The sequence below is a fragment of the Genypterus blacodes genome, unplaced genomic scaffold, assembly GCF_046128005.1.
Source record: "Genypterus blacodes isolate CSIRO-AG114 ecotype Tasmania unplaced genomic scaffold, CSIRO-AGI_Gbla_v1 ptg000143l_1, whole genome shotgun sequence".
Classification (NCBI taxonomy): domain Eukaryota; kingdom Metazoa; phylum Chordata; class Actinopteri; order Ophidiiformes; family Ophidiidae; genus Genypterus; species Genypterus blacodes.
The window spans coordinates 1,793,743-1,807,500 of record NW_027466945.1 but is presented as its reverse complement, the minus strand read 5'-3'; the positions used below and the strand labels follow the sequence as shown (position 1 = coordinate 1,807,500).

General features: G+C 46.3%; 1 protein-coding gene across 1 annotated transcript in view; it reads left to right on the top strand.

The window, feature by feature from the left end:
• LOC143012303 (triadin-like) overlaps positions 1 to 6,691 on the top strand; it is a 7,065-nt gene extending 374 nt beyond the window's left edge. The window contains exons 2-5 of the mRNA XM_076165378.1: positions 2,422 to 2,620; positions 5,720 to 5,767; positions 6,176 to 6,319; positions 6,545 to 6,691. Of these exons, the coding sequence (XP_076021493.1) occupies positions 2,434 to 2,620; positions 5,720 to 5,767; positions 6,176 to 6,319; positions 6,545 to 6,567 (402 nt within the window). The 5' untranslated portion in view covers positions 2,422 to 2,433 and the 3' untranslated portion in view covers positions 6,568 to 6,691. The remainder of the gene's footprint in view (positions 1 to 2,421; positions 2,621 to 5,719; positions 5,768 to 6,175; positions 6,320 to 6,544) is intronic.
• The last annotated feature ends 7,067 nt before the right edge of the window (positions 6,692 to 13,758 follow it).

The following is a 13,758-nucleotide window of genomic DNA, read 5'->3' as shown; positions in this document are numbered from 1 at the left end:
TGAACACTCATGATGTCATACTGAATGATCCAGACTGTCGAGTGTCTCTACACTGATAACTCATAACTGAACTAACTCAAGATCAACCAACCCCTAACTCAAATGTGGTGTTTAAAAGCTCCTTTACTCACTCCTTAAGCCTCAGCAGGTGGACTGAGTGTTTCCTTGGCGATGCATATTTATCTGACAGGTAACAAACTGGGACGGAATGACACACAATCTCAAAACAGCATCCCTTTGTGTCCCGCACGTTCCTCGTCCCGCCCGCCCGCCAGCCCGCCTGCCTGCTGTGTTCTAATTCTGTGCCTTCCTTTTGCAGAGCAGGAAGTGGCAGCAGTTGTCGACCTTGTGAAGATAGCCGACGCATTTTATGGTAGCAACAGGTGCGGCGGGTCGTCTGTTTGTCGGGGGGGCCGGGGGGCCAGGGGGCCAGGGGGCGTCCACAAACTTGTTGTCAGTGAAGATATGTCTTAGGTTAAACAAACAATGGAAGGTTTGGAAGTTTAACAAAGTCATAGAACGTCCTTTGGCCTGAAGAGAGAGCGAGTGCAAACCTCTGAACACTCTGACATCATTTCCTGTTTTGAATAATGTTCCTCCTGTTTGAACATTTCCACTTTCTTCTCGTCTTCTGTCTCGCTCACGTCTTGACCGTGTTACCTGCCGCAGATCGATACGTCGGCCTGAACAGCTATTGTCGGGGCTTCATCGGATCAATGATTTAGCTTTTATAATATACACACACACACACACACACACACTTCTGAAATGATACAGGCCCTTTTGAGATCAATGGTCTTTCTTCTTGAATCAGACATGCACGTATACACACACACACACACACACACGCACGCGCTCTCTTATGACTGAGAGCGGAAATATGTTGAATCGATTGTGTGGTCTGTTAAGTGAAAGCAGCTCAGAAAGGTCAGACTGAGAACACACACAGAATCACAAAACAGCTATTTTACACATTATACAGCACCTGACTGACAGATAGAGGCTACATGTACACATAACTACAATCACACAGATAGAGGGTCCACTCTGATCCACTGTGGTCCACTGTGGTCCACTCTGGTCCACTCTGGTCCACTCTGGTCCATTGTGGTCCACTCTGGTCCATTGTGGTCCACAGTGGTCCTCTGGTGGTCCACTCTGGTCCACTCTGGTCCTCTGTGGTCCTCTGTGGTCCTCTGTGGTCGCTTGTGGTCCCTTGTGGCTCACTCTGGTCCACTCTGGTCCACTCTGGTCCGCAATAATCAGCAGGAGTGAGGAGATGTTGGCCTACAAGACACAGGTCTCCAATCTGAGCTCATCAGTGGTGAATTGGGACTTGATTTATGAGCTCGACATTAGACTTGTCTCTGTGATTGAGAATCTGTGATTTGCCTGTCTTGGCTTGAGACTTGATTTATAACTTCTCTGTTATGACTGAAGACTTACTTGTGACTTGTGACTTGTGACTCGTGTATTAATAGTGTCGACTTGTTTCTCTTATTCTCGCTGAAATCAGCACGGCAGTGTAACCACGGCTATTAGTTTATATTTGGCCTTTATTGTATTGGTCTGCAGATCAGCTGTGCTGGAGGAAGTAAATCCTTGGTTTTTCGGTCGTTCATCATTGTTACGCAAACATAACGCAGGAAAACAAGCCAACACAGACTCGTAATGGTATTATAGGACGCAGCTCCTCTTCTCGCCGCCATGAAAACTCTCTGTAGAGATTCTGGGAGGTGATTTGTCTCGCAGAAGTGATTGTTCAAAGTGATGTGGAATTTAATCTCCTCATCTCCTCTGGTAACATCTCTCTCTCTCTCTCTCTCTCTCTCTCTCTCTCTCTCCCTCCCGCTCTCTCTCTCTCACTGCTCACATCCTCACACACAGGAAAACACACCGGCTTCAATCATTCACTGATATCCATCTGCTGTGGGCACAAATCAGCAGCATACCAAACACATATTCATCATGGTGCTGCTGTGGGACGCTTGTAGCCTTCATTTATACACACCTCCACTGATTTGTGGGGGGAGAAATTCATAAATTATGGCCACAATTGGAGATATTTCTGAGGTCAGGTTATGGATTTCCTGCTTCCTGGGGGGAACGAGGTCATGTCCAGTGGCCGTGTGTCTTAACTCTGTCACAGTAAAGAGCTTTACTGCTGCTATCTGATGGATGATGAAGGTGACATGGTTGACTCCTCCTCCCGCTTCTAAGCTCGTTCTAGCCTGCCAATGTGCTTATCACCTGACCTTTGACCTCAGAGGTGTTTTTATTAAGAATGTTCTTTCTGTTGGAGTTGATTTATGATTCAAACACTGGATGTTCTCCACTCTTCCTCCATCTCTCTATCTCCTTCCTTCTCTTCCTTCTTGTCTCTTTATCCTCCTCTTTCTCCTCGCTCTCCTTCACCATCAGCTCTCCGCACCCATGAGCGGTCGGCCCGCTAACGGGGTGGCGAACCCTCCGCCTCGGTCCTATCAGAGGACGTTTTGGGATGAGGTGGTCATGACCTTCACGTCGCCGATGGCGTGGCTGCTGGTCGTGGCTCTGGTCATCACGTGGTTTGGAGTCGCCATCGTGCTGTTTGACCTGCTGGACTATCGAACTCTGACAGGTAACAAATGTGTGTGTGTGTGTGTGTGTGTGTGCATCATGTTGTTCTCTTCATGCTTAACTGAGAGCAGAAGAATCAATGGAGAAACACTGTGAGTACAATATGTGGGTGCTTTTGATTGACGGTAAGTCCAATACTTCAGTGTGACTGTTTGTACTTTGTTACACTCTGCAGCTCATTAGGACTCAAATCAGATTCATTTCCTCCTCACATTTCATTTGAACTTGCACATTTCATCCACATCTCATCCTTTCATTTTTGAGGCAGACTTCAAAAATGGATGTGAAGGTTTTCATTTCAGCACTCGTGTGTCTCTCTCTCTCACACACACACACACACACACACACACACACACCCAATGTGCCAGCGTACTGTAACTTGTCTAACTTTAACACCTGCTGGCTGCGTCCTAGTTGACTGTAACGTGGTCAGACGTTGTGTAAAAAGCAAATGAGGCAAAGAAAACGTGTGAACAGCAAACACAGCCTGAACACAACAAACGAGGTCTGTCAACAACATGCAGACATCAAACCAGCCAACCTGCAAACTGTGAACACGGTTTGTACACAACCGACAAGCAAAAACAGCAGAAACGCACCAGATCAACCAGCACTGGAGAGTAGCTAGCTACATGTAGTGAAGCAACAAACTGAACTACTTATTTCAGTAGCTGGACATCTTTGTTTTGTTGTAACTTGACTCATTTTCAGACATAGAAATCAGTGTGAACTCTCAGGTTATGTTGTGTTCATCGACATTTCTTTAAACATTTTCTGCTTATTAGCATTCAGAGTAAAACAACAGATATCTTTTTTATTTATAGTCCAGCTTGGTTGCAGCTTCACTTTAAATCATGTGCAGCCTGTAGCTTCAAAGTAGATTCGTTGAACACTGTTAACAACAAATTTGGCCTTTAAAACAATGGAAACGTGTGTGAACATCAACAGTGAGACAACAAGAGGAGAACAAAACAACATGCAAAGCCTCGGGAATCCAAACGGAGGAAACAGAGTTTACGAGGCCTCATGTGCTGTTGGGTTCTGTCTGTTGTTGGGCCTCATGGCAGCGTTGATGTGAACACATATTGACCTTTGATCAGTTGTAGATTCTGTAGTTTGTTGGATGCAGCAGCTTCACACACGTCCACACACTCATCTGTAACTCCTCTGCCTCCTTCTCTCATCCCTCCACCACCCATATCTTCCTCCTCCTCCTTCACCAACCCCAACCTCCTTCTCATCCTCACGCCGTCAATCATCCCGTTGTCATGCCGATGCCATCCCATCAAAAGAGTACACCTCATACTGTGACGACCCCGTGTGTTTATCTCCTGGTAAAAAAAACAAAAACAACCAAACTACTAACAGTTTTCTGCCTGATTGCACCGCATGTTTGTGCTGCACACTGACATCACTGTCATTTGTACCTCTCAAGGGATTTGTCCTTCGTTTGCCACTTAAAAAGCTGCACCGTAAAATAAAATCCTTTCTGAGTCGCAGAGCAGCAAAGTGAGAGAGAGAGAGAGAGAGAGAGAGAGAGAGAGAGAGAGAGAGAGAGAGAGGGAGAGAGAGACAGAGAGAGAGACAGAGCGAGAGAGACAGACAGACAGACAGAGAGAGAGACAGAGAGAGAGACAGGCAGAGAGACAGCGAGAGAGCGAGAGACAGAGAGAGAGAGAGACATGCAGAGAGACAGAGAGAGAGCGAGAGACAGGTAGAGACAGACAGACAGACAGACAGACAGACCGAGCAAGAGAGAGAGAGAGATGCAGAGATGTTCAGAGAGTGAGAGTGAGTAACTAACAGCAGAAGAAGAAAGCCAGAGGTAAATGTTACGCTTCTATTCTTGGTGTCTGCGTCTGCAGTGCCAATCAAATAAATGTCAGCGCATTAATCAGTTGTTTATGAGTTTGTATTATACAGAACTCCTCGCCGTCGGGCCGAGCAGGCAGAGCTGTGAAAGGCTCCTTCCACCTGGGAGATGCAGAATTTACATCATTTCCATCCAAAACAAAGATCTTAGCATTCAGGGCCCACAGGTATCAGACGCAGAGATCCAAACCTCCAGCGGCCCTTGGGCTCCTCCCCTCCTCGCGCGTTACGTTCTGGCACAATCTGATCGGCTACCGACTGAATCACCTGTTGACGATGATGGTTTGCGGCTGTTAGTCTCTGAGGATCTGTGACGTCTACTGTAGGTCGACTTTGAAGCACATTAGTAAAGCGCCGCGGTGCCCACTGAGTGTGACAGCTGGGATCAAATTAGTGCGGCTGAGCCTGCAGAGGTCAGAGCAGGAAGGTACAACTGAAAATAATGATCATATTTTTGGAATAATCGCTGAGCTGCATTGATCTGAAAATCCTCCTGTGAGTCATTTGATGCAAAATTGTCATTTTTGGCAAATGTGGTACACACACACACACACACACACACATACACACACAGAGCGTAATGAGTTTGAAAAGTTTGCACGGAACGATGACCATCAATACTTTCACTTTGCTGTACTCGGGGCACCTGTGCCAGCGGTCGTTTTTAGACAAACGTAAAGGGAGCGGACGACATCATCACGGCGATGTCATCACGATTTAGTGCGACATCACTGAAATGTAGAAATGAAGTTAAACAGCTGCTTGTTTGTTATTGTGTGTGTGTGTGTGTCCTTTGGGGGTTTAATATCTTCAGCATCCTGGAGAGATGATCTAACGGTGTGTGTGTGTGTGTGTGTGTGTGTGTGTGTGTGTGTGTGTGTGTGTGTGTGTGTGTGTGTTTTCAAGCTTCGTACTATTTATTGTGCAGTGGTTGAGAGCATGGTTTGTCTCTCTCTCATTCCCTTTTTTCTGTCCCTTTGTCTCTTCTCTTTCTTGTCTGTCTCTGTCTCTCCATCTCTCCTTCTCTACCTCACTATCTCTTACCCATTGGCTCCCTCTGTTTCCGTCTGTCTGTCTCTCTCTCACGCTGTCTCCCTCTCTACCTTTCTCTGTCTCTCTTTGTCTTGTACCGTCTGTCTCCCTTTGTCTCTCTGTTTCTGTCTCCCTCTTTGATTATACTTACAATTTGTCCTGTTCACATCTCTCTCTCTCTCTCTCTCTTCCTCAGGTCTTCCTCCTCCTTCTTCTGTCGCTAAGAGAGTTTTGAGGATGAAAGGTAAGGGTAACCTGTTTACCATCTGCCGTCCCTTACAAAGATGAAGACGAGGTCGATGAATCAGCTCTCGCCCACGTCAGTTCGCTGCTCTTCCTTTAATGCCAAATACAAAAGCTGGGATGGAACAAAAAGTCGAGCTCCAGCGTGGCCTCTAGCCTTGGAGATGTTTTGTCAATTATCCAAGCAGCTTCTTTAGTCTGGAGTCAGCAGCAGTAAATTCATCCAGAGAGTAAAAACTCCAGTCTGGCTCAGAAAACTCACAGAATTCATAAATCAATTAATTCACTCCATTAAGATGAATTTGAGGGATCCAAAATAGTAAATAGGAAACAAACATGAACCCCTACATGCCCTGTAGTCACCTACTCTTTACTGCTCTGTTAACTCCTCCTCCTCACTCTTCCTCAGGTGGTTCTCGTACAATGAAGTCGCGCCCTGTCGCAGCTCCGGAGAGCACCGATTGGCTGCAGCTGCTGTGGACCTTTGTAGTCAGTCTGGTGGCTCCTGATGAAGAAGAGGAAGGTATTCAGCAGCTAACTGAGAGCCTCACATGTAAGAGAACATCACCTCATACTAACTATCAGAGGAATGAGCGCCATGATGATGATGATGAGCGCGCCTCCTTGTTTTCATCCACTAACTGCATCAGAGTATTAATGCATTTAGATGTAGTGTGTGTGTGTAGAGTGTTGAATAGGATTCTTAACACACCTACTGACTTCTTCATGTGTGAAGGTATAGGTCTTCTTTTTTCAATTCCTGATCTCTGTCCTCCAGCCTATCACTCTGAGGAGCTCTGAAGAAGAGGAGGGGGGAGACAAGAATGAAGACCCGGGGAGAGGAGAGCAGAGAGGATAAAAGGAGGAAGATCGTGTTTAGTAAATCCCAACAATGTTGCTGTCTGTCTGTCTGTTGTTGACTGGAATTTGACCAATAAAATCTCTAAATTTAACTGGTGTGTGTTGGTGTTCTGTTCACATCACGACTCGCTGTTTGGCTCTTCCTCGTGGAGGCGGCAAGCAAAGCAAAGCAGCCCAGATGTCCCTCTGCCTGGACCTGTTCTCCAGCTGGGTGTGGTGGTGGTGGGATCCCAACCCGTCCTCAGGCCAGACCAGATGTTTACTGTCATTCCTGCTGTTTGCTCTGATTCTGCCCTGCGGTGTCGTTGCAGGACAGGAGGCGTCCTGGTTAATTGCCTGAACCGTCTCAGTGCAAAGGAGCCGGTTGAGCTCTGAGGTCCCTGTTGAAGTAAGATGTTCTGGCCTTTGCTGTCTCTTTGGCTCTGCTCTGCCCTCTAGTGGACAGAGTTATTGTGCTTTGTGTTGAGGCTGTTTCCACATTTCTAGAGGATGTTTAAGTTTTGCTTGAAAACTCTCGCTCCTGATCGTCTTCTTGACTTTGTTTTTGTATAAAAGCTCAGTATAAACAGAGGACGAGGGGATTGTAATGACTAAAAAAGGAAGGATGGACAGAAGGAGGAAATAGGATGGAAGGAAAAACAAAAACAAACACACACACATTCCTCTCATACCAGCTTATGCCCTCTTTGTGTTTCTCTCTCTCTTTGTGGAATTGAATAATGTACTGAGGGAACCAAGGCGGGGGTCGTTAAAGGATTGCCCTCCATTTCACTTCCTCCCATTCCACACCTGCAATCTCTCCATCCATCTGTCCGCAGGTGGTCCGAGCCTGAGATGACCAATCGCGAAGCAGCCCCGCCACTCCCCCTAGTCATTATCAGGCCGGGAGAGAAGAAGCGGCTGCAGCAGTGTGTGAAGCCCCTGAGCTAAGAGGAAGCAGCCATGGAGGAGATAAGGAGGAGCGTCTGGCCTGCAGTGGGCCCCTGAGTGTCAGACAGCAGGCACCCGGAGCATGTAAAGCAGAGAAGACACGCAGGAAGACACACCGGAGTGGAAATGCACTATTTGTTTTGGAGATAAGGGGAAGAACAGAATGAGCCACAGAAACACAAACTGGAAACACAGGGCGGGGAAATAGGAAAAGTGTGCTGGATTCAAGTAGACAACATAGACACCTGCCCGGGCCCCCAACTGAGAGGGGCACCCAACTGAGAGGGGCCCCCAGCTGAGAGGGGCCCCAGGAACTACATGTGTATGTTTGTTCCATTTCCATTTCCTGTTTCATTTGATGTTTTTCTCAGAGAATTTTGACCTATTTATGTCTCTGATTATCCTATCTATTTAGAAAATTGATTGAATTCACTGAGTTCTTTGTAGCACAGCAGTTATATTTCTTTAACTGCCACATGGAGAAAAGAAGGGTTTCACTGTGAATCCGTAAATTATTCAAGCTGGCTGCCAGGATGAAACGGCCGCCCACCACTGCAGAGACCCGAGTTCGCTTCTCGTCGGTGGATCTCGCTCGGCCGGGAGTTCAAAGCCAGCAGAGGCCGTCGAGTCGCTGCACCAGCAACTCCTACTGGTGGGTCGAGGTGCTGGCGAAGAGGAGGAGTGAGGAAGAGTGGGAGCCTCCTGCTGCTCCACCCACAGGTGCAGAGAGGTGAGGATCAGTGAGGCAGCATGTGGAGGCTGCTGCCCCCGGTGGTCACTACAGGAGAACATGAGATTGGGGAGAAAAGCTCTTTTGGTTTTATATTGATTGACTGTTAAACTACAATTCTGTATTTCTACATTAAATATTCAAAATATATAAATGAGAAAAACCCAATATAATAATATATACTTGTAATATAATTGGGGGCAAAAAGTAATTATTTATGTTAACATTTAATTAAAACCAGTCACTTTGGAATCAGCATCATGAGGATTTGTTTCTTTCATAATGAAACTAAGATATTCATGTCTTGTAGGCACCAGAAAAAAATATTATTTGGGACTTTGGGGACTCTGAAACTCTCATTAAATGATAATGAAATCACAATTCTGTTTAAATTTTAATGAAATATTACCATAAAAGTGTGGGAGAAACTTTTTGTACTGATGGTTTATGCAGAATTTCCATTTTCCCAGAGATGAAAGATGGACTGATGTCGCTGAATCACAGCCTCTCTCTGCGTGGGTGGAGCCTCAGAGTCGGCACAGGAAGTGAACACACCTGCTCAGAACGGAGGGCAGCCGCCTCACTGGGTCAGCGCGACGTTACCTTGGTTACAGGGCTTTGTGTGTCACTGACAGCCCCGTAACTATGACACGGTGCTGCCACTTAGTTGAGAATTTGTCAGAAAAAGGTCCTGGAGAGGCACAGCGCCCTCTACAGCCGTAAACCCCTCTACACAGTTTGTCAGTCAGTCACTTGCTGAATCGTTCTCCAGATGCCACAGAAACTTCATCTGCTGTGTCCATGTTGTTCAAATTCACCTTTAACAGAATAGAGTGGAGCCCAGCTGTCCTTTTAGAGCCCCAGCGTGTCCATGTAAAGGTTCTGTCTCCACTTATCACACACTCGTAGTGATAGCAGCAGTAGTTTTTGCATCAGAAGCTTCATTTCATTCATTTTATAGAACACAGCAGCAGATGTTAGAAAAGCAGTTGCGAGATTAGAAAAACTGCAGGCATTTAATAATTTAAGGCTCCAAAACTGATTCAGCGAAAATATTTTTAAAACCTACAGAGTTTTCCTCCAAACACTTTCAAATGTGTCGTGCAAAGACAACTTTTCCATTTGAAGATGAAACTGAGCTTCAATATTCCAACGCTCGCTCATCAGAATGTTGAGTTTATGTAAATGCTTTTCAATTTCATCAACGAGATAATGTGATGGGATAAGGGTGGTTAAGCCCGGTATAATTGACATCAAATACCCCAACACACACACACCTGCCTTACAATTCCCAGAAGTAAGAGCCATGAATAATGGATCTTAGTGTTCCTGGCCTGAGGGAGAGGCTTTTAAACATAATTTGTTGCTTTAATTTATTTACACAACCTGGCAACCTTGGCCCTCAGGCGTCTCACACACACACATACACCACCACTTGTGATGGTGTATGTCACATATGCAAATACAGTCTCGCAGTCAATATGTGCGCAGAACAGGAGCCACGTTGGTATTAAATATGCAGTAATGGAGCCGCCACCATCGCTCTTCATTCAGGATCGTTTTCACCTTCAATGCTGTTTTATTCTCCTCATCAACCTTTATTTCATCCCAAGGGACTGATGGGAAAGGATCCTCGTTTACATTGGTGTTCAATTGCAAAGAAAACAACAGTAAAATCCAATTACATGCGATAAAAGTGCGAGACAAATTGAGTTAACAGCAAAGGTATTCAATAGAAACAAAGCGGCATAAAAGAGCCCAGACACAGAGAGCCAGGGGCGCACACAGAGGGCCAGGGGGCAGGTAGAGAGCCAGGGGCACATAGGGGCCAGGGGGGCACACAGAGGGCAAGGGAAGGCACACAGAGGGCCAGGGGGGCACGTAGAGAGCCAGGGGCACATAGAGGGCCAGGGGGGCACACAGAGGGCCAGGGGCACATAGAAGGCCAGGGGGGGACACAGAGGGCCAGGGGGGCACATAGAGAGCCAGGGGCACATAGAGAGCCAGGGGCACACAGAGGGCCAGGGGGGCGCACAGAGGGCCAGGGGCACATAGAGGGCCAGGGGGGGACACAGAGGGCCAGGGGGGCACATAGAGAGCCAGGGGCACATAGAAGGCCAGGGGGGGACACAGAGGGCCAGGGGGGCACATAGAGAGCCAGGGGCACATAGAGAGCCAGGGGCACACAGAGGGCCAGGGGGGGACACAGAGGGCCAGGGGGGGACACAGAGGGCCAGGGGGGGACACAGAGGGCCAGTGGGGCACGTAGAGAGCCAGGCTCTCCTCTAACTGGAATTAATATTACCTATTACCTCTTGAGCTTGAGCCCCCCCACACACGTACACACACACACACCCTTTCCTGCTGTAGTCATCTGATCTGGGCGACTGCAACATCCCTCCTGGCTCAACTCCCAAAGCACTCTTTAGCCTCTACATCCAGAATGCACCCCCAGCTCACACACACACACACACACACACACACATCCCTCCTGCAGTCCCTCCAACCTCTCCCCGCTTGCTGCTTGCGTTGAATACAACAGTGCTGACAGACCTGGCTGCCCCCCCCCCCCCCCCCTCCAAACACACACACACACATACGTGGCTGCAGTCTCGTCATGCACGCCCGCCTGTGATCTGCATTCTGTCGTTACCTGGCACTTAGCTTTCCTCTCCCTGCGGCAGGCTGGTTATCGCTCAATTCTATCTTGACACATGCACACAGACACACACACACACACACACATGCTCCCACTCCCTCACTATTTTCCATCACAAACCAAACATCGGTTTCTTCATCGTGTGCGTCTGGTCTCCTCTGCTTGGCGTCTCTGTCGGGATCAGAGGAGGTGATGCTTCTTTCAGACGCAGGCTGAGGAAAGACAGGAAGTGGTTTAGCTAAAGTCTTCCACTCCTTTTCTTCCTGGTGACTTTAAACAGGTGAAATGGAGTGTTTCTCTCAACTCATAAAAGATCCATGAGGAAAATGAGGTGAGAGAACGCTGCAGGGCGAGCAACAGAGAGAGAAGAAGAAGAAGCAGCATTAGAGAGAAAACGGAGCAGGAGAGAGATAATGAGAGAGAGAAGGTGAAGATGGGGGAAAAGGGAGTGAGATGAATCGTTTGAAGGAGAATGTGAACCTTTGTGATCCTCCAGCATGTTCAGTCATTCTGGTGCATTTGAGGCCAATTGACAAGATCTGACAACACAAGCGTTAGTTTGACGTTCTCACTTTGACTGTGCTTCACGTTCATATCCGTGTATGTCATCATGGCACAGGAGCACAAGTTTTCCTGTCACTCATTCTTCTTTGGCCTTTTTCTTTTCTTGTCAGTGGGGCTTTTATTTTGAAATTTCGCTAAGGAGGCGTTTTGCTCCTTAGATCAGTACAAACGGTGTGTTTGTGCTTTCTGCCTTATTCAGCGCTCAGCTCGGTGAGGGTGTGTGTGTGAGTGTATGTGTGTGTGTGTGTGGGGGGGGGGGGGTCGTGTTTAATCAAAAAAGTGTCACATTAATTCAGACAAATTCAAGCAATCTAGTTTTCTAATAAAGCTGTCATATTTGCATCCGGTGACTTACACTCACCATCGTTTTAGATTAATTCCCGTCACAACCTTTTGATTTATGGACGAATATTAACTGGGGGCAGTGTGTGCGTGCGTGTAAATGCGTGCGTGCGTGTGTATGAGCCTTTGGCTTTTAATCTATCTTGATTTTAAACATGCAGTCAATGTAAAGATGAAAAAGAAATCCTATTTAGTGATAAGCGAGTGTGTTGAGTGTGTTGAGTGTGTGAGTGTGTGAGCGTGTTGGGTGTGTTGAGTGTGTTAAGCGACGTCCCGGCGTGATGGGAAATGAGTCGCATCGTTGCTTTCTTTTCTCACAGCAGCGTCTCATCTCATCTCTCCGACGCTCATATCAAAGCAGCAAACGCATCACAAAGTCTCTCGGGTCAGTCGCTGCGTGAATGCGAAGAACCGCCGTGATCTAAACAAGTTTATACAAATCTAATTCTGTCAAGTTATTTTTAATATCTTAATGTTATTTCTCCTTTTAAAAAGTTGGTAAATCCAAAATGAGATATTTTGAATTTACAAACTAAGAGCGTTTCTTAATTTTTGTAAACAAGATCACCTCTTTAGTTCATCTGTTAACGTGTAATGGCGTCATCTAGTGTACACGTGTAGGTAGTGCAGTTGAGTTCAGCTTTCTCTCTCCCTTGCTTATACTGGAGCGCTTAGTTGGCAGGCTTTCTGCATTGTGTATAACTTTATGTTGAGTTTGTAACTGATTTTGATTGACCAAGTGTTCTTTCCATTTACTTCACAGGTTTGTATATTGTATTGTATTTCCAATTTGAGCTCCAGCTGTGTCAGACTGGCCCTCATCAACTTAGACAATCATGCTGCATGCCCCCAAAAAAGACAAAAACTGACATTAAAACTTCCCCATCAAGTGTCATCACTTTGTAACACACCAACAGATGTTGTTGGTATCAACACACACATGCAGAACAGAGGTTACAATGCCACAAAGAGCACATGTGTGTACTAATTGAAAACATAAACATATTGCCGTGCACACAGTCCTGCTCCCTGATGCTGTTTCTGTATGCACAGGCATAAGTCATTTAACAAACATTCTCAGCTGCCAGAGAGGCTGTGATGACGGGAGCTGTTTGTGTTTGTGTTCGCCCACGCTGTGTTCCCATCACGCCGGCTGTTAGTGAAGCCTGCTGCCACTTTCAGCCCCAGACGCACAGCTGGAAGAGTAAAGAGACAATAAGGGGATAAAGCTTTGCATTAATTGGAGGGAAGGCAGGTTTGACTGGACCGGCCCTGTCAGTCTGGCGATAATATACAGGGCAACGCTTTCACCTACCAAACTGCCTTTCACTTTAGGAGGTCAAACTCCACTATTTACATAACACATTTAGATTTTCTTTGCTTATTATTTGCTTATTATTTTGGTAAACGTTTCTGCTATTTGCTGTTTTACCTCCACAGCAATCAAATGTAGAGCAGATTCAGATAGGTTCAAAACTTTAGCAGTCACATTTCTTTCTTTCTTTCTTTCTTTCTTTCTTTCTTTCTTTCTTTCTTTCTTTCTTTCCTTGTATTATAAATCAGTGTATTTTTGCCACACTGCCCTTGACACACTAGGGGGTGCTAGTGAGCTCAGACTTATAGACTCAGAGATCCTGAACACTTTCAGTTTCTGTTTACTGCAAACGGTGAGTTGACGCATTTTATTTTACCTCCTGTTCATACTATTTAGAACGCTTTAAACACTTTGATTTTAAACGGCGTTTGCCTTTGTAGTTTAAAGTCATACCAACCATAACGGTAGACAGGAAACTGTTTATTCGTCAGTTGTTATTTAGCCTCTTTCTTTGTCTTCCTTGTTTGTGTACAAAAAAACGCTTCACAAGGCCCCGAAAGGCGTAAAACCGAATTCGATAAACATTAACAA